This window comes from Lepidochelys kempii, chromosome 1 (genome assembly GCF_965140265.1).
Source record: "Lepidochelys kempii isolate rLepKem1 chromosome 1, rLepKem1.hap2, whole genome shotgun sequence".
NCBI lineage: Eukaryota > Metazoa > Chordata > Testudines > Cheloniidae > Lepidochelys > Lepidochelys kempii.
In genome coordinates this window covers 4,506,617-4,530,411 of record NC_133256.1, presented here as the reverse complement: position 1 = coordinate 4,530,411, position 23,795 = coordinate 4,506,617, and the positions used below count along the sequence as shown (strand labels likewise).

Sequence of the window (23,795 nt, the reverse complement as noted above, 5' to 3'; positions counted from 1 at the left end):
TGTTTTTGCTGATTATTCTTGTGCTCCTGGGCGTCTTTAGACCTGCACTGAGAGCAGAAAGATGTCTCGTTAAATATCATCTAGTCTCCTGTTCTTTTTCCTTTCAGGAAGGAAAGTTCAAAACTCCTTGGATCTGCGCAGTAAATAATGTCAGCTGTCAATACCACCAAATTCAAATCTGCAGTGTTCCTTTTCACCGGAATATCTGGTCAGGAAGACAGGCATCTCTGGATCTCTCTCCCCTTCTGCTTAATGTATGTTATTTCCATAGTAGGAAATTCAGTCATTCTGTTCATTATAAAAACAAATCCAAGCCTTTATGAGCCCATGTACATCTTCCTTTCCATGTTGGCCACCACAGACCTTGGCATATCGATAGCCACGATGCCGACGATACTTGGCATATACTTGTTTAACTCTAGGGAGATCAGCTTCGACTCCTGTTTTGCCCAGTTGTTCTTTATCCACTTGTTTCAATGCATTGAATCCTCAGTGCTCTTGCTGATGGCCCTTGACCGCTTCATCGCGATCCGTGACCCGCTGAGATATAACTCCATTTTAACCCTGCCGAGAATAGCCACGATGGGACTGGTGTGTGTTCTAAGAGGAGTGGCAGTAATGCTCCCACTCACCATTCTCCTGAAACAGTTCCAATACTGTCGAGACAATGTCCTCTCCCATTCTTACTGCATGCACCAGGAGGTAATGAAGATGGCTTGTTCGGACATCACAGTCAACAATATCTATGGCTTGTTTACTAAACTCTTAACAATGGGTCTGGACTCACTGCTCATCTTCCTCTCTTATATAATGATCCTCAAAACAGTGCTGAGTATCGCATCCAACTCTGAGTGCCTCAGGGCCCTGAACACCTGCATCTCCCACTTCTGCGCTGTCCTTATCTTCTATACACCAGACATCTTCTTGTCTGTGATACACAGATTTGAGAATAGCTGTTCTCCCTTGCTTCAGATTCTCCTGGGCTACATATCCCTGCTGCTCCCTTCCTTGCTGAACCCAATTGTGTACAGTGTGAAAAGCAAACACCTTCGTGCAAGAATAATCAGGATGTTCGTCAAGTAAATGGCCAGTTCATCACCCAGCTCCAGTGCTCATGATATGGGCCATGGCCACCTATTCAATGGTGGACCCTTACACCCAATATGACATGAGCTACTGATCTCCACTCTTTAGAGAAAAGTTCGGATGGGGTCTAAGGCCTGGAGCAGTGGGCTGAGACAGCTGGTGAGGGAGGACAGTGCAGTGGGGGAAGGAGACCAATTTACCCCCGTACTGAACCCAATTACTTCTGTTTGACTAATGCATAATTTTTGTTCATCTAAAGCATATTTTCCAGGAAGGCATCCAGCCTTGATTTGGAGGTATCAAGAGATCCACCACCCTTGGTATTCATCCCTTCTTGTCAACTGTTGAGAAAACATTTTCATCTTAAATGAATTGGCTTATTAGCACTGACCCCCCCACTTGGTAAGGCAACTCCCATCTTTTCATGTGCTAGAATATATATTCTGCTTACTGTATTTTTCACTCCATGCATCTGATGAAATGGGTTTTAGCCCATGAAAGCTTAAGCCCAAATAAATGTCTTAGTCTCTAAGGTGCCACAAGGACTCCTCGTTTTCACCTCCGTTGGGAGTTTTTTGCACTGGTTAAGCACTCTTGCTGTTAAAAAGGTGTGCCTCATTTCCAAATTTATTTTTTCTGGTTTCAGTTTCCTGCCATTTTTCTTTGTTATACCTTTCCCTTATAGATGGAAGAGCCCATTAGTAGCTGGTATTTTGTTTCTCTGAAAGTGTATAGAGTCAAGGGAAGAAGGAGGATCCTGGGAACTACAGGCCAGTCAGCCTCACCTCAGTCCCCGGAAAATTCATGGAGCAGGTACTCAAGGAATCAATCCTGAGGCACTTACACGAGAGGAAAGTGATCAGGAGCAGTCAGCATGGATTCATCAAGGGAAGGTCATGCCTGACTAATCTAATCGCCTTCTATGATGAGATTACTGGTTCTGTGGATGAAGGGAAAGCAGTGGATGTATTGTTTCTTGACTTTAGCAAAGCTTTTGACACGGTCTCCCACACTATTCTTGTCAGCAAGTTAAGAAGTATGGGCTGGATGAATGCACTATAAGGTGGGTGGAAAGTTGGCTAGATTGTCGGGCTCAACGGGTAGTGATCAATGGCTCCATGTCTAGTTGGCAGCCGGTATCAAGTGGAGTGCCCCAGGGGTCGGTCCTGGGGCCGGCTTTGTTCAATATCTTCATAAATGATCTGGAGCATGGTGTGGATTGCACTCTCAGCAAATTTGCGGATGATACTAAACTAGGAGGAGTGCATACTAAACTAGGATACGGTGGCAGGTAGGGTTAGGATACAGAGGGACCTAGACAAATTGGAGGATTGGGCCAAAAGAAATCTGATGAGGTTCAACAAGGATAAGTGCAGGGTCCTGCACTTAGGATGGAAGAATCCAATGCGCCACTACAGACTAGGGGCCGAATTTCTAGGCAGCAGTTCTGCGGAAAAGGACCTAGGGGTGACAGTGGACGAGAAACTGGATATGAGTCAACAGTGTGCCCTTGTTGCCAAGAAGGCCAATGGCATTTTGGGATATATATGTAGGGGCATAGTGAGCAGATTGAGGGACGTGATCGTTCCCCTCTATTTGACATTGGTGAGGCCTCATCTGGAGTACTGTGTCCAGTTTTGGGCCCCACACTACAAGAAGGATGTGGAAAAATTGGAGAGAGTCCAGCAAAGGGCAACAAAAATGATTAGGGGTCTGGAACACATGATTTATGAGGAGAGGCTGAGGGAACTGGGGATGTTTAGTCTGCAGAAGAGAAGAATGAGGGAGGATTTGATAGCTGCTTTCAACTACCTGAGAGGTGGTTCCAAAGAGGATGGTTCTAGACTATTCTCAGTGGTAGAAGATGACAGGACAAGGAGTAATGGTCTCAAGTTGCAGTGCAGGAGGTTTAGGTTGGATATTAGGAAAAACTTTTTCACTAGGAGGGTGGTGAAACACTGGAATGCGTTACCTAGGGAAGTGGTAGAATCTCCTTCCTTAGAAGTTTTTAAGGTCAGGCTTGACAAAGCCCTGGCTGGGATGATTTAATTGGGGATTGGTCCTGCTTCGAGCAGGGGGTTGGACTAGATGACCTCCTGAGGTCTCTTCCAACCCTGATATTCTATGATTCTATGATTCATTGAGTCAGTTCTCAGTCTTCCCTACTTCTACTCGCTACACGCCAGTTTATACACCAAGTGTAAGTTGAAAAGGATTGAGGAGGAGAAAGACCTGGGTGTATTAGTTGATCCTAGAAAGACTGAGCCACCAATGTGATATGCCTGTGAACAAAGCAAATGAGATCTGAGAATCTGTCAGGTGAGATGGGAAAGTATTAATATTCTTATAGTAGGCACTAGTGAGACCTCCTCTGGAAAACTGTGTAAAATTTTGGTCATATATATTTCATAAAGAAGAATTCAGACTGGAAAAGGAGCTGAGAAGGGCTTCCAGGATTGTCAGGGCAATGCACAGCCTGTCTTATGATGAGACTAGAGCTTGGCTGGTTTAGCCTAACACAGTGGATGCTGTGCTGGAATCAGATTGCTCTATAAATACACTAGGGGCAGGGGGAGGGAGTTAACACTAGGGAGGGTGATGAGCTTCTGAAGCTAAAGGACAGAGTGGCACAAGAATAAATGGGGAGAAACTGAGGCTGGAAAGGAGAAGGAGGTTTCTGACCATACGAGGAGGGAGGTTCTTGAACAGCCTCCCCAGAGGAAGAAAAAAAACAACCCAGCTGGTTTAAAAATGAAGTTTAACAGGTGTCATGCTTTGGCCAGGTGGAGCTGGCAGCAACCAGGGCTGAGTTCAGTTTCTAGGGGTTTCTTTTCAACAATACAATGAAGTACACAAGCAGCTCAACCCTCACCCAATAACCTGGGAAAATTACACCCCACCTCTGAGAGCACCTGAGCGGCATTACAACCCCACTCACAAGCATGACCTAAGCCAAGCTCCAAGTGCCTCTTGCTAGCTCTCTATTGGACACAAAAAAACCCCTCCCTCAGATCCAGCTGTTCCCAAACTTGGTGATGATGAAAATTTAGATGCAGGGTATGAGGTCTATCTCCAGTGCTAGAGTGGCTCTCAGTGCTCATGGAGCAGGTGGGGGTCAGGATCAGACTGAGGGGCAGCCCAGCAGGGATCTGTTTGGCCAGGCAACTCTTTCCAGATCCTTCGCTCTCTGAAAGCATGTTCTAAGCCCCCCTTACTGCCAAGCTGCAGGAGGGTCCCAGAACTCGCTCATCAAAGGGTGCTGTGCTAATGACAGATCTCATCAGCAAAGGTTGTTGGGAAGAGTTCATGTTCTCCACCCAGTGCCCCAAATCATCCTCATGAGGCACACAGAGCTGAAATTTCCCTACGGCACTTAGCTCTGGCCCCAATTTTTGTAGGGTCCGAGTGTAACACAATCAGTAACATATTTATCAAGACAACACCCCGTGCGGTAAGGCCATGCTATTAACACCACTGGGCAGATCCCAAGACAGAAGACATCATTGTGATCATCTAGTCTGACCCCCTGATTTGCACAGCCCAGAGAACTGCCCCCAATGCAGTCCTAGAGCAGAGCTGTTAGAAAAACACCCTGTCTTGATTTAACAATTGTCAGTGATGGAGAATCTACCACAGCACTTGTTAAATTGTCCAACGGTTATTTACCCTCATTGTTTAAAAAATTAAACCTTAGTTCCAGTCTGAATGTGTCTAGCTTCAGCTTCCAGACATTGGATCCTGTTATAACTTTCTCTGCTTGATTGAACAGCCCATTGCTAAATGTTTGTTCCTCATGCAGTAACTTTCAGACTCTGATCAAGTCATCTCTTAGCCTTCCCTTCATTAAACTAAATAGATTGAGCTCCTTTATGTTATCCGTATAAACCAGGTTTTCTAATCCTTTGATCATTCTCATGGCTCTTTTCTGAACCGTCTGAAATTTATCTACATCCTTCTTTAACTGTAGACACCAGAACTGGACACAGTATTCCAGTTGTGGTCTCACCAGTGCCAAATACAGAGGTAAAATAACCTCTCTGTTCTGAATCGAGATTCCCCTGCTTGTATGTCCCAGATTATACTAAATTTTGTGGCTGTGGACTTTCTCTGGGAGCTCATGTTCAACTGAATATCCACTATGATCCCCAAGTCTATTTCAGAGTCACTGCTTCCCAGGATTGTGTTGCCCATTTGGTACGAATGTCCTGCATCCCTTGTTCCTAGATGTACACATTTACATTCAGCCATTGTGAAGAGGCACAGAAGGACTAAGTGAGTAGCCCAAGGTCACAGAAGAAGTTTTTGGAGGAGTCTCAAACTGAAGACAGTTCCTCTGAGTTCCGGGCTAACACTTTAACCACAGAACCATCCTTCCTCTCTGGGGCTACTGGCTGGGGAAGAGGAATCTGGCAGCTCAGCGTGCTGAGATTACCAGAAACTCAGGGAATTAAACTCTCTTGATATCACGAAACAGGAGCCCAAGAACAATTCCTTTTCCAGATGATAACACTGAGCCATGCTTTCTCCTGAATGTATTGGGGGACTAATCCATCAGCAAGGACACAAAGCAGGTGTTATAATGGGAAAGCAACTTCACATGAACTCCCGTTGTTTCTCAAAATAGGCTTGTCAAGGTTCCATCCCCACTCTGAACTCTAGGGTACAGATGTGGGGACCTGCATGAAAACCCCCTAAGCTTATTTTACCAGCTTAGGTTAAAAACTTCCCCAAGGTCCAAACTTTGCCTTGTTCTTGAACCCTATGCTGCCACCACCAAGCGTGTTAAACAAAGAACAGGGAAAGAGCCCACTTGGAGACATCTTTCCCCAAAATACCCCCCCACCCTACACCCCCTTTCCTGGGGAAGGCTTGATAATAATATCCTCACCAATTTGTACAGGTGAACACAGACCCAAACCCTTGGATCTTAAGAACAATGAAAAATCAATCAGGGTCTTAAAAGAATTTTAATTAAAGGAAAGGTAAAAGAATCACCTCTGTAAAATCAGGATGGTAAATACCTTACAGGGTAATCAGAATCAAAACATAGAGAATCCCTCTAGGCAAAACCTTAAGTTACAAAAAGACACAAAAAAAGGAATATACATTCCATTCAGCACAACTTATTTACCAGCCTTTTAAACAAAAGGAAATCTAACACATTTCTAGCCAGGTTACTTACTAACTAACAGAAGTTCTCAGACTGCGTTCCTGATCTGTTTCCGGCAAAAGCATCACACAGACAGACAGACCCTTTGCCCCCCCCCCCACTCCAGATTTGAAAGTAACTTGTCTCCTCATTGGTCATTTTGGTCAGGTACTAGCGAGGTTCCTTAGCTTCTTAACCCTTTACAGGTGAAAGGGTTTTGCCTCTGGCCAGGAGGGATTTTATAGCACTGTATACAGACAGGTGGTTACCCTTCCCTTTATTTTTATGACAAGGCTACTGTGTCCCAGAGGGACATAGGCCTGCAAGGACCTCCTGGGTCCATCAGCCCAGTCTCCTGCTATGGCAAGTGACCCTGGCATCTCATCCAGTGCATAAACCTGTCAAGCTCCATCTTAAAACCAGCTGGGTTGTTTGCCCTCCACTTCTCCTGTTGGGAGACTGTTCCAGAACCTCCCTCCTCGGATGGTCAGAATCCTCCTTCTGCTTTCCAGCCTCAGTTTACTCCTGGCCAGTTTCTCCCCATCTGTTCTTTTGCCACTACTCTCCTTCAGCTTCAGGAGCTCATCTCCCACCCTGGTGTTCACCCCCCCCCCATGTATTTATAGAGCAATCCAATCCCTGTGCAGCCTGCTTTATGTCTAAATCAGCCTAGCTCCTTCAGTCTCCTCAAAATACAAAACCTCCCTTGCCAAGACCATCTTAGGAGCCCTGCACCTGTTCCAGTCTGAATTCTTATTTCCGGAATAGGAGTGATCAGAATTTTACACAGTTTGCCAAAGGAGGTCTCACCAGTGCCTGGTATAAGGATATTAATATGTCCCTATCTTGCCTGACACATTCTAGGATCTCATTTGCCTTGTTCACAGCCTCATCACATCAGTGGCTCACAATCATCCTGCCACTAGCTGTCACCTTCAGCCCCCAAATAAAACCTCTCCAGCGCATCATCAAAGATCTAGAACCTAACCTGAAGAACGATCCCTCACTCTCACAGATCTTGGGAGACAGACCAGTCCTCCCTTATAGACAGCCCCACAACCTGAAACAAATACTCACCAGCAACCACACAACAAAAACACTAACTCAGGAAACTATCCTTGCAAAAGCCCGTTGCCAACTATGTCCATATATCTATTCAGAGGACACCATCATAGGGCCTAATCACATCAGCCACACTATCAGAGGCTCGTTCACCTGCACATCCACCAATGTGATATAAGCCATCATGTGCCAGCAATGCCCCTCTGCCATGTACATTGGTCAAACTGGACAGTCTCTATGCAAAAGAATAAATGGACACAAATCTGACATCAGGAATCATAACATTAAAAAAGCAGTAGGAGAACACTTCAATCTTTCTGGTCACTCAGTAACAGACTTAAAAGTGTCAATTCTTCAACAAAAAACCTTCAAAAACAGACTCCAACAAGAAACTGCTGAATTGGAATTAATTTGCAAACTGGATACCATTAAATTAGGCTTGAATAAAGACTGGGAGTGGATGGGTCATTACACAAACTTAAATCTGTTTTCCCCTACTGTTACTCACACCTTCTTGTCAACTGTTTGTAATGGGACATCTTGATTATCACTACAAAAGTTTATTTTCCCTCCTGCTGATAATAGCTCACCTTAATTGATTTGTCTCTTAGAGTTAGTATGGCAACCCCCATCTTTTCATGTTCTCTCTCTCTCTGTGTGTATATATATATATATATATATATATATATATATATATAATCCTTCTGTATGTTCCACTCTATGCATCTGATATAGTGGGCTTTAGCTCACGAAAGCTTATGTCCAAATTAATTTGTTAGTCTCTAAGGTGCCACAAGTACTCCTCATTCTTAATACACCCAGGTCATTCTCCTTCTCTATCATTTACAACCTCCCCTTGGCTGTAGAAATTGGGCTGTAGTAAGAAGAATTAGAGAAGATTGAGAGGTACAAGCACTTTCACGGGGACAAAATACTGGGTAATAATGGGCTCTTTAATCTATCAGGGAAAGGTATAACAAGAACCAATGGCTGGAAACTGAAGCAGACTAATTAAATTTGGAAATGAGGCACACATTTTTTTAGAGTGAGGGGGCTTAACCAGTCAAAAAAACTCCCAACAGAGGTGATGGATTTTCCTGAGACCTCCAATCCCACACTGGATGACTTACTGGAAGATACACTTCAGAGGAACAGAGGTTATTAATTAGTCAAACCCAAATCATTGGGCTCAATATCGGGGTAACTGGGTGAAATTCTGGAGGTCAGACTAGATGATCTAATGGTCTCTTCTAGCCTTAAATTCTGTGTATCTATGAATCATTGTCTTGAGTGGATCATTATCTGGGATGCAACTGGAAAAAAGTTGCTATTCTGAATGCTGACAGGCACTCGACAAAGATAGACGCTGGCCAAGAATGATCGGCATTGTCACAATAAAAACAGGAGACAGGATACTGGTTTATATGGAACATTGGTCTGACTTACTATGGCCGTTCTTGTGTTCTTAATTGTCCCACTCTTCTAGTTGGGAACAACACCCCATCTGTGCTAAATGCTTATCACCAAGCAGGCCCACTGGACACCTCCAGTAAAGGTCCATTTCAGGGGTACTAGCGCCTCCTTTTTCAACATGGGGTACCCCACTCTCCACAATGGTGATTCTCTGGGTATCTCTAAACCTCTGACTGTCCGAAGCTGGAAGTAGATGACAGGGGATGAATCACTCCATAATTGCCCTGTTCTGTTCATTCCTTCTGAAGTATCTGCATGGGTACCTGTCAGAACACACAGCACTGGGTTCGATGGACCATTGGTCTGACCCAATAAGCCTGCTCTTATCATCATAAATTGTTCCACTGATGGAGGGGCTCCTTCAGATAGGCCAGTTCCAGGGGTTCCCTCTGCTACAGAGCTGGCATAGCCACCCTAGCAGACATCCGGGGCCTGCTCAGTGTGAGAGGCTGATGGGGGGGTACTGCTACTCCCTCGGGGTGTGGTCCTGTAGCATGAGGAACAGAGGTTCATGGTCTGAGCTAGAGCTCGGCTGGAAAACAAAGAGTTTTTTCCCCCATGAAAAATTTTGACCCAAACTAAAATGTCTCTTTTTCATACACATTTTTGGGTGAGTTGGCATTGAAAACGGATAATTTTTCTCTGATAGTTAAACTGCCATGATGCTGCCTACCTGCAGCTGCCTGGATCCCCAAGAGAAGTTGGAGGCTTTTCATCTGTCTCGTCCTCGTAACATAAATGAAGGTGGCACTGATGGTGTCTATGCTGCACTTTGAGAATGGAAGTGTTGAAACCTCTGCACCAGTCTAGAGCTGGGGTATTGTGCCCATCAGCTTCTCTAACCAGCCTTCCCATCAGTGTGCAGCCACCTCCACCCTGTACAACCCCATTTCAGCAGATCCTGTGGGCAGTGGCTACTCTGACAGGCCCTGGTAGCACATCTCTGATGAGCCTGTGCTGGCAGGGAGGTGGAGAGGGTCCTAGAGCAGGTGTGGAGTCATAAAGATTTTGGGTGGGTGGGCCTCGCTACCAATGGATCACTGAGATCTGTACCTCACTGTGGAGATCCCTGGAATGTAGGTCCCCCTTTTCATTCCTCAGGGAGAAGGGAAGGGACCCCCACTCCTGGAATGATCTGAGGGAAATTTCCATGCAGAGAGACATGTGGAAGCTCCCTTCCCTGGCCTGTTTCCTGGGTCTGTAATGATGGAAAGGGGGCTGACGGGGAGAAATCTGGTCCAATATTATTATTGTTCAATTTTATTTTATTTCAACAAGATCATAGCTCTAACATCATCATCATTATCCCTTGGCCACGCTTGAGGTAACCATGTGACTAATCGAAAACATATGAGCAGTGATGACAACCCCGGATTCCAGGAGTCGAGCCTGCAGCAGGACGGGTGCTTCAGTCTATTTGGACAGCATCAACAAGTATACCTGATGGCCAAGTCGCCCCCAAGGGAATGTGCGAGCACGCTTCATAAAGAGAGTTGCCTCCCTGTCTGAACAGATACTGCCTGCTGCCCATGCAACCGCTCCGATGACTCCTTGTCATTTAGTGCAAAGACCTCTGATGTCACTGGCTCCCCTTCTATCAGGAATTGGGTATGAAGTGAAGGGGAAAGGCTACGAGCTGTTTCCATTTGCAGATGTTCTGTCCCGTGGCAGAGGACTCAGCTGGGCTGTCAGAGTGACTCATGGACAGGGCGGGAGGGCAGGCTTTGGAACCCCTCCCCTACATCTGCCCATGCACCAGGGTGGGTTGTTCAGGCTACACAGAAATCTGACATTCAAAACATGCTCAGAGTGTTAAAACCCTGATGCCCCGAGATAGGATATCTCAAGGGCTCCCATTGCTCGAGGTGCCATGTGCTCTGGGCCCAATCCTGACAGGGGCTGAACCAGAGGAGAGCCTGCAGAATACCAGTGACTAGTTCCCAAATCCCCTCAGCTTCATTTGCGCCTGGAAATTTAATCAGTAAATGCATTTTCAAAGGTTTTATTTTCTGGCTCGATTGTGAAGGCAGGAATTCAGAGCTGCGTTGCTCTGTGGTAACAGGTCTGATAGGGCATATTTCTGATTCCTGACTGGCTGAGGGCTCCAGCACTTCTGCCCTGTAGATACACCTCAGAGATACAGGACTTCCTGCATCTCTGCCCCGTCTCTGGTCTCCAAATGCCAGATGTCAGGCCTCGTAACCTTCCTTCTCATGAGGTGGAATCCTGCAATCCTTCCACCCTCAAGCTGGGCCCTGGGCTACAACACACTGTGCGGGCGACTGGGCTTGCCCTGCAGGTCCGAGTGGGTTCGGCACCTGTGGTTCTTCCCTTTGGGAGCTGTGAGACAAATGACCAGCCAGACTTCCCGAACCAAAATACTGTTTCATCTGAGCAGTAGAAATAAAGTGTAAAGTGGGAGAATAAGAGGGTTTTAAAACAACCATCTGTATACATCTCTGACCCCAATCCCTCCCACTCTGATGGGGACCCAAGCAGGTCGAGGGCCTTCAGACTTCCCCAAAGGTGTCTGCGCCTCTCAGTCCGAAGAGTTTCTCAGCAACTGCTGCCCCACCTCTTGACAGACTCCCAGAACTGGCAAAACAAGCTGTGTAATGTGGCTGGAGCCCGGAAATAGGATCTTTCCAGCTTGTAGCTCCGGTGTTGTCTCTCAACCTCCATGAAGTGCTGACTGAGCGATGGCTTTTCCTGAGCTATTGCTTCCCTTCCTTCTTGTTTTCAAGCAGCCTGATATTAAACTAAGAAGAGCTATACTGGTTTAACCTAATAGACCCATAACATAAACATCCCAATAGTTAACCCAACATAGCTGTAAAGCAAACACACCAAGAACCTGGTTTAACATACACTTTCATTACAGCTCAGTGAATGGCAGGACTTTCCATTCTCCCCTCAGCCAGACAAATATATTGCCTCTGAGATACATGGAATAATAAAAAGAAAAGAAGTACTTGTGGCACCTTAGAGACTAACAAATTTATTTGAGCATAAGCTTTCGTGACCTACAGCTCACTTCATCGGATGCATTCAGTGGAAAATACAATGGGGAGATATATATACATAGAGAACATGAAACAATGGGTGCTACCATACACACTGTAAGGAGAGTGATCAGGTAAGGTGAGCTATTACCAGCAGGAGAGAAAAAAAAACCTTTTGTATTGATAATCAAGGTGGGCTATTTCCAGCAGTTGATAAGAAGGTGTGAGGAACAATGGGGGCAGGGGGAGATAAACATGGGGAAATAGTTTTACTTTGTGTAATGACACATCCACTCCCAGTCTTTATTCAAGCCTAATTTAATGGTGTCCAGTCTGCAAATTAATTCCAATTCAGCAGTCTCTTGTTGGAGTCTATTTTTGAAGTTTTTTTTGTTGAAGAATTGCCACTTTTAGGTCTGTAATCGAGTGACCAGAGAGACTGAAGTGTTCTCCAGCTGGTTTATAATTCTTGGCATCTGATTTGTGTTCATTTATTCTTTTACATAAAGACTGTCCGGTTCGGCCAATGTTAGGGTTGGGAGAGACCTCAGGAGGTCATCTAGTCCAATTTCCTGCTTAAAAACCTCTAAGGATGGAGATTCCACCACCTCCCTAGGTAACCCATGCCAGTGCTTCACCTTCCTCCTAGTGAAATAGTGTTTCCTAATGCCCAACCTAGACCTCCTCCACTGCAACTAGAGACCATTGCTTCTTGTTCTGTTATCTGGGAACAGCCAAGCTCCATCCTCTTAGGAACCCCCTTCAGGTAGTTGCATCTGTGTACACAGATACAAACAAGTTGTGTATTACTCCTGACGTATCATGGTGCCACTCACTGACGTAAAGAGGGGCTGCCCATTATCTTCTACATATTGGTTCAATCAACACATCTTGATCTATCATGCTGTTATCCTGATCTTATCCTTAAGAAGAGTCCGCGTATTGCTGTTGTCTTAGGGGAATGTGTTTGGGATCTGGGTGTTCTAGTACCTCCTTCTGGAATGTGTTTGCCTACATATTCTTGTGCCTATCACTACTTAGGAATGTGTGTTTCTGAAATATCAGCCCTCTTCTTCCAAGATTCTGTGAGCCGGGCCTGCCTCTTGCTCACAACTTCACTTTGCTTTTTGGCTGCAAAGTTTTGACTACATTAGCCCAGACCTCAGGCCTCATACCAGGCCTCTCCTATAAGGCCTCAATAACATGCCCCTGCAGTTAGGGTGCAGTGTCATTAATCCAAATTATGACTGGTACTAACAGGGAATTGGTTCACCCAATTTGTAATTACTGTGTAACATTTTTTTTTTACCACTTTGTTTTTTCCTTCCCTTCATGTTGTTTGCTGCGATTCATTTGTTGATTTTTAACTTGGTGTCAAGGTTCCTCCCCCACTCTGAACTCTAGGGTACAGATGTGGGGACCTGCATGAAAAACCTCCTAAGCTTATCTTTACCAGCTTAGGTCAAAACTTCCCCAAGGTACAAAATATTCCACCCGTTGTCCTTGGATTGGCCACTACCACCACCAAACTAATACTGGTTACTAGAGAAGAGCTGTTTGGAAATGTCTTTCCCCCCCAAAATACTTCCCAAAACCTTGCACCCCACTTCCTGGACAAGGTTTGGTAAAAAGCCTCACCAATTTGCCTAGGTGACTACAGACCCAGACCCTTGGATCTTAAGAACAACGAACAATCCTCCCAACACTTGCACCCCCCCCTTTCCTGGGAAATGTTGGATAAAAAGCCTCACCAATTTGCATAGGTGACCACAGACCCAAACCCTTGGATCTGAGAACAATGAAAAAGCATTCAGTTTTCTTACGAGAAGACTTTTAATAAAAAATAGAAGTAAATAGAAATAAAGAAACCCACCCTGTAAAATCAGGATGGTAGATATCTTACAGGGTAATTAGATTCAAAACATAGAGAACCCCTCTAGGCAAAACCTTAAGTTACAAAAAAGATACACAGACAGAAATAGTTATTCTATTCAGCACAATTCTTTTCTCAGCCATTTAAAGAAATCATAATGTAACACATACCTAGCTAGATTACTTACTAAAAGTTCTAAGACTCCATTCCTGGTCTATCCCCGGCAAAGGCAGCATAAAGACAGACCCGCAGACCCTTTGTTTCTCTCCCTCCTCCCAGCTTTTGAAAGTATCTTGTCTCCTCATTGGTCATTTTGGTCAGGTGCCAGCGAGGTTACCTTTAGCTTCTTAACCCTTTACAGGTGAGAGGAGCTTTCCCCTGGCCAGGAGGGATTTCAAAGGGGTTTACCCTTCCCTTTATATTTATGACACCTGGGTATTGGTTAAAGAGTTTAGCAATGTTACGCACATTGTAAATGATGTACAGCAATAATACAATGCAGGGATAATACCGCTGTTTTTACATAGTAGACAAGTTTAAATTAACTGACAGTGATTTTTTTAGCTGATTGCCAACTTAATTGTCCATATATCGTAGGTTGAAGTGTATTTGACCTTAATTATATTTTTAATTATATAATTAATTGTCTCTTAATTATAAAGCACTTAATTTTCCTTTTCTTGATTCTTGGGGTTCTGATTGATTGGATTGATACTGATATCTTTTGGTGTCTTTGTTCTATAGGATCCAAGCTTAAGCAGTTTAAATTAGTTAACATAATAAAGTTTTTCCTTCTTTATATTTCTCTTGTTTTCAGTAACCCAAACTTAATACACCGATTAACTTACTGTGTTTACAATGTACTAGGGACCAAGTCTTTTATCACACAAGCTATACTTTAGCAATTGTTGTGTAGACATTCATTTTCAATTGACGTGCATTACTAATATTTGATACTAAATATGCTAAAATAGGTGAATTGCTTTCCCCTGTTGAGCACTCTGTTTTAGCAAAAGAGTTAGTCACATAATTTTTACCAACCTTTTTAGCATTAATTTGCTTGTGACACCAATTCCACTTTTAACCATTTAGAAGCACAAACTTTAGCAACTACTACTTTGACATAACATTAAAAGAAAATAAAAAATTGAACTAAAATACATTTTAAATACAGGTTTATGCAAACACTTTGAGGATTTTCAATTTTCATGACACTTGGTAGTCTCTGGGAGCCAAAGGTGGAAACTTGTTGAAATAGTTTGGTTAGCTTTATGCACAAATTGTTATTTTTAACAAGAAACCCAAACAAGAGATTGACATTTTGTTATTATTACCTTTACCTTAATGTTGAGGTTTCCCTTTACATTTTTTTCTTTGAATATAAAAAAAATAAATAAAAACTGTGATTAATAAAATGGAATTCTCGTTGTTTGTAATTTATCATTTGTTGAGGCAGAAATACATGTACACATATTTATAACTGTGACCTTTTTGAACTTTGCAAACAATGGTATTAATAATATTATGACGGTTATACCCCAACCATGATATTAAAATAGTGTGGTGCCATTAAAAAGGGGTTGCCACTAAATAAAAATAATGAAACGTAGTTACATGGCACACAAAATACAACACAGGACAACATACTTGACATACAGAACAATTTACAATTAAAACAAATGGCACAAGAATTCTCTTTATAACTATACAAAATAAGGCATTAAGAATTTAGTTATCAAAGCAATGCATTTAAAATAACAGACATGTAAACAAAAGGGTTAAATATTCAACTAAGAAAGTTATTATTTTGTTATTTAAATACTTTAATAACATTGATAAAATTTATATTATTTGCCAAATTTGTTATATTAATTTAGTAACTTAAGTCATTTTTATTGATTTATATTAACCTTTATTTTAAAACTCAGCTATATGGAAATAAGGAAAGCCCGTGTTTCAAATATTAGCTAGTGGTTAGGATTAGAAGCAGAGCATGCTCTTCTGTTGCTTGGCCCTCATATCTTTAAGAAAGTTAGGAGTAATTCTAGCTGCTACATTCCTGAAGGGTTAAAATTATTAATTCACTGGATTTATTTAAAGCAAAATGTTTACCTCGTTTTCTCTTTGTTTGTTTGTTGTTTCATCTTTTAATTTTGCTAGGGACACACTTTTCCATTTCTGTCCCCACTCCTCAGGAACAGGGGAGCTACCTGAAGCCTGCGGTTGACCACAAATACTTATAACAGGGGATGGTACACCTATTTCTTGTAGGTTCCTTACAGCTCTTTCCAGTGTTTTATTCTATTCCAGTGCTTGCTGTCTCTGTACTGCTTGCCGCCCTGCAAGTGGAGCAGGAGAATTCCAGGGCTTAGTGCATTCTCCTGCTTCTTTTAACTTCTTTTTTTTGGTTTGTGTTACTTGCCCCGCCAATTTTGTGACGTGTTGTCTTAACCATTTCACAGCCATGGTTATAGTTCGCAATATTCTATGTTTCAAGGATACAGTCTTTGCCCTAGCCTTACAGATTTCATTACATGTTTCTTCCCTACTATATTTTTAAAATTCATATGGACCTCTTTGCTAGCAACCCAGTACATCTATCCTTTATTAAACTCTCTGGGGAATTGTAGGGAGGGGTTAAGGGGATTCCCTAACACACAGTTTTCTGCCATGTTAGATCATGTCGGTGTCAAGTGGAGTGCCCCAGGGGTCAGTTCTGGGGCCGGTTTTGTTCAATACCTTCATAAATGATCTGGAGGATGGTGTGGATTGCACTCTCAGCAAATTTGCGGATGATACTAAACTGGGAGGAGTGGTAGATACGCTGGAGGGCAGGGATAGGATACAGAGGGACCTAGACAAGTTGGAGGATTGGGCCAAAAGAAATCTGATGAGGTTCAATAAGGATAAGTGCAGGGTCCTGCACTTAGGATGGAAGAACCCAATGCACAGCTACAGACTAGGGGCCGAATGGCTAGGCAGCAGTTCTGCGGAAAAGGACCTAGGGGTGACAGTGGACGAGAAGCTGGATATGAGTCAACAGTGTGCCCTTGTTGCCAAGAAGGCCAATGGCATTTTCCGATGTATAAGTAGGGGCATAGCCAGCAGATCGAGGGACGTGATCGTCCCCCTCTATTTGACATTGGTGAGGCCTCATCTGGAGTACTGTGTCCAGTTTTGGGCCCCACACTACAAGAAGGATGTGGATAAATTGGAAAGAGTCCAGCAAAGGGCAACAAAAATGATTAGGGGTCTGGAACACATGACTTATGAGGAGAGGCTGAGGGAACTGGGATTGTTTAGTCTGCAGAAGAGAAGAATGAGGGGGGATTTGATAGCTGCTTTCAACTACCTGAGAGGTGGTTCCAGAGAGGATGGTTCTAGACTATTCTCAGTGGTGGAAGAGAACAGGACAAGGAGTAATGGTCTCAAGTTGCAGTGGGGGAGGTTTAGGTTGGATATTAGGAAAAACATTTTCACTAGGAGGGTGGTGGAACACTGGAATGCGTTACCTAGGGAGGTGGTGGAATCTCCTTCCTTAGAAGTTTTTAAGGTCAGGCTTGACAAAGCCCTGGCTGGGATGATTTAATTGGGGATTGGTCCTGCTTTTGAGCAGGGGGTTGGACTAGATGACCTCCTGAGGTCCCTTCCAACCCTGATATTCTCTGATTCTATGATCATGAATCCTACAGAGCACAGCTAGCTTACTTACAGATCAGCAGTCAGGGATCGCCAGTGCTGAGTTGACAGATGTTCCGCTATGCATGTGTTTTCTCCCTGCATGTTGTCACAGCTCTGCACAGCCAGCTGGCACAGAAGACCTTGAGCAAACCACCCAATAAATCCACAGATTTGGTTTTCAGTGAAGGCACTTGGTCTGGTTTATTGCCAACGAGGCACAATGCTAATGCCCCAGCTCAGTGATTACAGGTACACTAACACATGTATGCCCGTGACAATTGACTGGCTCAGTGAATGGAGGGACTTTCCATTCTCCCCTCAGCCAGACAAAGACATTGCCTTTGAGATACATCTTTATACACAGAAACAAACAAGTTACGTATCACCCCTGAAGTAACAGGGTGCCATCTTCTAATGTGTTAGGGTTGCCACCCATTGATGTATGCAAGGGCCGCCCTTTACCTTGTACATGTTGGTTTTATCAAAACATCTCTATCCATCATGCTGTTATTCCTGCCCTTCTCCTTAAGATGGGTCAGCATCTTCTTGTTATCTTTGCCCAGTGGTGTTAATAGCGCTGACCTACCGCACGGGGTGTTCTACTAATAAACATGTTATAGATTGCGAGGATCTTGGACGCTACAATAATTGTAGCCAGACCTAAGTGCCTTAGAGAGATTTCAGCTCTGTTTGCCTCATAAGGATGATTTGGGGCACTACGTGGAGAACCTGAATTCTTTCCAAAACCCGTTGGTGTTGAGGTCTGTCATTAGCACAGCCCCTTTGACGCAGGAGTTCTGTGCCCCTTCTGCAGCTTGGCAGTAAGAGGGGGAATCATGACATGCTTTCAAAGAGCAAAGGATCTGGAGAGCATTGACTGGCTGAACAGAGCCCTGTTGGGCTCCTTCTTGGTCTGATCCTGACCCTCATCTGCTCCATGAGCACTGAGAGTCTCTCTAAAGCTGGAGATAGACCTCACACCCTGCATCCAAATTAACAATGTCACCAAGTCTGGGGGTAGCAGGGTCAGGGGGAGAGGGTTGTTTTGTTGCAATACAGAGTTAGCAGCAGGCATCTGGAGCTGGGCTTGGGTCATGCCCCTTTCTATTAAGAAAGTGCATGGCCTTGCTTACCCGGCATGTGCATGGCTCATGCCTGAACATGAGGAGGAGACCCTCTACATTTGAAATACAGGTACATAGTTAATATTCATAACTTCAGATTTAAAAATGATACATGCACACAACTAGGATCATCATATTCTGGAAATCACAACTTTTTTCATAGACACCTCACAAGATGTTTTTTGTACAAGATCTAGTATAACTATGTCATAATCATATTATAATGATACCACTATGATGAATATGGGGGGGGGGCAGCGTCACAACCGCTCTTCACCTGCCCTGGAACCTGCATGGCCAATATAAAAAGCTCAGGTTCTTTGGGAAGAGATAAGCTTTTCCCCGGGGTGCCTTGGAGTCTCAGGAGAGGAGACACAGCATGGCTGGGGAGACTCCAGCCAGCCTGGGGCTCCTCCAACTACAGGGGAATGGGTGGGTCTCAGGGTTCCAGCCATGGGGGCTGTGGAGGCTCTGGGCTTCTCTGGGAGGGGGTGGAGGGTCACTACTCTGAATGGGGGGGGGTCTCAGGCAGAAAAAGTAGGGCCGGGGGGTAGCCTCCCTTAAAGGGGCTCCACCCACCACCCATTTTGGAAACCAATCGGAAAGGGATAGATAATGAGACAGAAATGTATGTCTCAATATAAATCCATGGTACGCCCACACCTTGAATAGTTTGGCAGTTATGGTCGCCCCATCTCAAGAAAGATATATTAGCGTTGGAAAAATACAAAGAAGGGTGACAAAAACATTTAGGGGTATGGGAACAGCTTCCATATGATGAGAGATTAACAGAGGTTTATAAAATCATGAGTGGTGTCGAGAAAGGGAATCAGGAAGTGTTATTTACCCCTTCACATAACACAACAACCGGGGTCATCCATGAAGTTAATATGCATCAGGTTTAAAACAGCCCAAAGGAAGTATTTCTTCACACAATGCACAGTCAGCCTTTGGAACTCATTGCCAGTGGATGTTGTGAAGGCCAAAAGTATAACTGGGTCCAAAAAAGAAATAGGTAAGTTCATGGAGGAGAGGCTCATAGGTGCCTATAAGCCAAGATGGTCGGGGATGCAACCCCCTACTCTGGGTGTCTGTAAACCTTTGACTGTCAGAAGATGGGAATAGACGAGGGAGGATGGACCACTTGATAATTGCCCCCTTCTGTTCTTTCCCTCTGAAGTATCTGAAGTGGCCACGGTCAGAAGACAGGGCACTGGGCTAGATGGACCTTTGGTCTGACCAAATATGGCCTTACTTATGTTCTTAAATTATTCCTCTTATGGATGGACTTCAAGCAAGTTTTTTTTTTCCCAGGGGGTCCTTCTGTTATATGGCTGGTGTAGCCACCCTAGAAGATTCCATGGTAGGATGACCACACATCTCGTTTTTGCTGGGACAGTCCCTTTTTTAAGCCCTGTCCCAGCCTACCCAATTTGTTTTTTTTCAAAAGGAGGCTTTCTCCCATTTGCTCTTGCAGACTTGATCAGGTGTCAACAGAAAACAGGACAAATGCCCACTTCTGTCAAAAAAGTGGGGAAGTAGGGAGCAGAGAAATGTTCAGGGGGTGAGGCACAGCTGGGGTGGGGATGCAGCATTCCTGCCACAGGGGAGAGTACAGCCTCCTGAAACCTGAGGGGGCCCCTACAGCATTCCAGGGATGGGCAACAGCCTCGCATGGGGTCAGGGGGCCTTGGGTGGGAATTGAGATGTCTCCTGTTTTCTCTTTGGGAAATATGGTCACCCCAAGGGGCTGCTCAGTGTGGGAGGTTGATCGGGAGGCTATTACTGCAAACTAGGAGTGTGGTCCTGTAGCAGGAGGGATAGATAGGGATCTGGTTTGAGCCAGAGCTGGGCTGGAAAACAGAGTGCTTCCCCCCCACCCCGGCATACAGTCACATACAATTTTGATCAGTGATGCTGCCCAGCTGCAACTGCCTGGATCCCCAAGAGAAATCGGAGGCTTTTCACCTGCCTCTTCCTCATAACATAAATGAAGGTTTCACTAACAGAGTCTATGGCTGCACTCGGAGCATGGAAATGTCGAAATATCTCAACCAGCCTGCGGCTGGGGTATTGTGCCCATCAGCTACTCTAACCAGCCTTCCCATCTGAGTGGCAAACAGCAGAGAGGCTAAAAGAGGGATTTTGCCTAGGAGGAAAGCCCACTAAGGTTTACATCTTGCCGGCTTCTCTGAGTAGTTTCTACAACTCCTGAGGAAGCTCGGAGAAGGAAGGTAATATGGATGGGGAGAATACAGCTGTTGTGACCTGCACTGGATGTACCATGTTTGTCTTTCTTCCACAGGACAGAAGCGACTTTGTCTGTACAAAGTGCAAGCTGGTCTCCATATTAGAAGAGAAGGTTCAAGGTGGAGAAACAAGTATCGACCCGGTGTTGCATAAGAGAAACTGAAGATTTCCTGGACAGACGGCAGGATATACTTCTATGGGCACAATGTTCTGAAAATTCAGAGCAGGCTGCGCAGGGGGGACAGGAGGATGGTGAAGAAATTTGGCAGCATGTGACCTCCAGAAGAAGAAAGGGGAGCGTCCATGTACCAGCAGCGCAGATACAGGTAAGTAACCGTTTTCATGTTTTCTCCACAGGTACTAATGCGGAGAGTGGACTAGATGATACATCTGAGGGAAGGGAACAGAAGGAGACTCCGCTGACTGGAAGGCATGAGATGCACTGTCCTAGGGAAGTGGTGTCCACAACCACCGCTCCCAAGAGGAGGAGGTGGGTGGTAGTGGTTGGGGACTCTCTCCTCAGGGGGACTGAGTCATCTATCTGCCACCCTGACTGGGAAAACTGAGAAGTCTGCTGCTTGCCAGGAGCTAGGATTCACGATGTGACGGAGAGATTGCTGAGACTCATCAGGCCCTTGGATCGCTACCCCTTCCTGCTTCTCCATGCGGGCACCAATTTTACTGCCAAGAATGACCTTGAGTGGATCACTGCAGACTACGTGGCTCTGGGAAGAAGGATAAAGGAGTTTGAGGTGCAAGTGGTGTTTTCGTCCACACTCCCCGTAGAAGGAAAAGGCCTGGGTAGAGACCATCGAATCGTGGAAGTCAATGAATGGCTACGCAGGTGGTGTCGGAGAGAAGGCTTTGGATTCTTTAACCATGGAATGGCGTTCCAAGAAGGAGGAGTGCTAGGAAGAGACGGGCTCCACCTAACGAAGAGAGGGAAGAACATCTTTGGAAGCAGACTGGCTAACCTAGTGAGGAGGGCTTTAAACTAGGTCACAGGGGAAGGAGACCAAAGTCCTGAGGTAAGTGGGGACATGGGATACTGGGAGGAAGCATGAGCAGGAGAACGGGAAAGGGGAGGGCTCCTGCCTCATACTAAGAAAGCAGGGCAAACAACAAGTTATCTGAAGTGCCTATACACAAATGCAAGAAGCCTGGGAAACAAGCAGGGAGAAATGGAAGTCCTGGCACAGTCAAGGAATTAGGATGTGATTGGAACAACAGAGACTTAGTGGGATAACTCACATGACTGGAGGACTGTCATGGGTGGATATAAACTGTTCAGGAAGGACAGGCAGGGCAGAAAAGGTGGGGGAGTTGCACTGTATGTAAGGGAGCAGTATTACTGCTAAGAGCTCCGGTATGAAACTGTAGAAAAACGTGAGTGTCTCTGGATTAACTTTAGAAGTGTGAACAACAAGGGTGATGATGTGGTGGGAGTCTGCTATAGGCCACTGGACCAGGGGGAGGAGGTGGACGAGGCTTTCTTCCAGCAACTAACGGAAGTTACTAGGTCACAGGCCCTGGTTCTCATGGGAAACTTCAATCACCCTGATATCTGCTGGGAGAGCAATACAGCGGTGCACAGACAATCCAGGAAGTTTTTGGAAAGTGTAGGGGACAATTTCCTGGTGCAAGTGCTGGAGGAACCAACTAGGGGCAGAGCTCTTCTTGACATGCTGCTCACAAACCGGGAAGAATTAGTAGGGGAAGGAAAAGTGGATGGGAACCTGGGAGGCAGTGACCATGAGATGATCAAGTGCAGGATCCTGACACAGGGAAGAAAGGAGAGCAGCAGAATACGGACCCTGGACTTCAGAAAAGCAGATTTTGACAGTCTCAGGGAACTGATGGGCAAGATACCCTGGGAGAATAACATGAGGGGGAAAGGAGTCCAGGAGAGCTAGCTGTATTTTAAAGAATCCTTATTGAGTTTACAGGGACAAACCATCCCGATGTGTAGAAAGAATAGTAAATATGGCAGGCGACCAGCTTGGCTTAACAGTGAAATCCTTGCTGATCTTAAACACAAAAAAGATGCTTACAAGAAGTGGAAGATTGGGCAAATGACCAGGGAAGAGTACAAAAATATTTGCTCAGGCATGCAGGAGTGAAATCTGGAAGGCCAAATCACACCTGGAGTTGCAGCTAGCAAGAGATGTTAAGAGTAACAAGAAGGGTTTCTTCAGGTATGTTAGCAACAAGAAGAAAGTCAAGGAAAGTGTGGGCCCCTTACTGAATGAGGGAGGCAACCTAGTGACAGGGAATGTGGAAAACGCTAATGTACTCACTGCTTTTTTTGCCTCTGTCTTCACGAAGAAGGTCAGCTCCCAGACTACTGCACTGGGCAGCACTGCATGGGGAGGAGGTGACCAGCCCTCTGTGAAGGAAGAAGTGGTTCGGGACTATTTAGAAAAGCTGGATGAGCACAAGTCCATGGGGCCGGGTGCGTTGCATCCGAGAGTGCTAAAGGAATTGGTGGATGTGATTGCAGAGTCATTGGCCATTATCTTTGAAAACTCGTGGCGATCGGGGGAGTGCCCATCTTTAAAAAAGGGAAGAAGGAGGATCCTGGGAACTACAGGCCAGTCAGCCTCACCTCTGTCCCTGGAAAAATCATGGAGCAGGTCCTCAAGGAATCAATTCTGAAGCACTTAGAGGAGAGGAAAGTGATCAGGAACAGTCAGCATGGATTCACCAAGGGCAAGTCATGCCTGACTAATTTAATTGCCTTCTATGATGAGATAACTGGCTCTGTGGATGAGGGGAAAGCAGTGGACATGTTGTTCCTTGTCTTTAGCAAATCTTTTGACATGGTCTCCCACAGTATTCTTGCCATGCAAGTTAAAGAAATATGGGCTGGATGAATGGGCCATAAGGTGCATAGAAAGCTGTCTAGATTGTCGGGCTCAGTGGATCGCGATCAATGGCCCCATGTCTAGTTGGCAACCGGTATAATCGGAGTGCCCCAAGGGTCGGTCCTGGGGCTAGTTTTGTTCAATATCTTCATTAATGATCTGGAGGATGGTGTGGATTGCACCCTCAGCAAATTTGCAGATGATACTAAAATGGGAGGAGTGGTATATACA

General features: G+C 45.0%; 1 protein-coding gene across 1 annotated transcript; it reads left to right on the top strand.

Moving 5' to 3' along the window:
• Positions 1-147: 147 nt before the first annotated feature.
• Positions 148-1,083, top strand: LOC140918458 (olfactory receptor 51G2-like). Its single transcript, XM_073362950.1, has one exon. It carries the CDS (start codon positions 148-150, stop codon positions 1,081-1,083), a length of 936 nt encoding a protein of 311 aa, XP_073219051.1.
• The last annotated feature ends 22,712 nt before the right edge of the window (positions 1,084-23,795 follow it).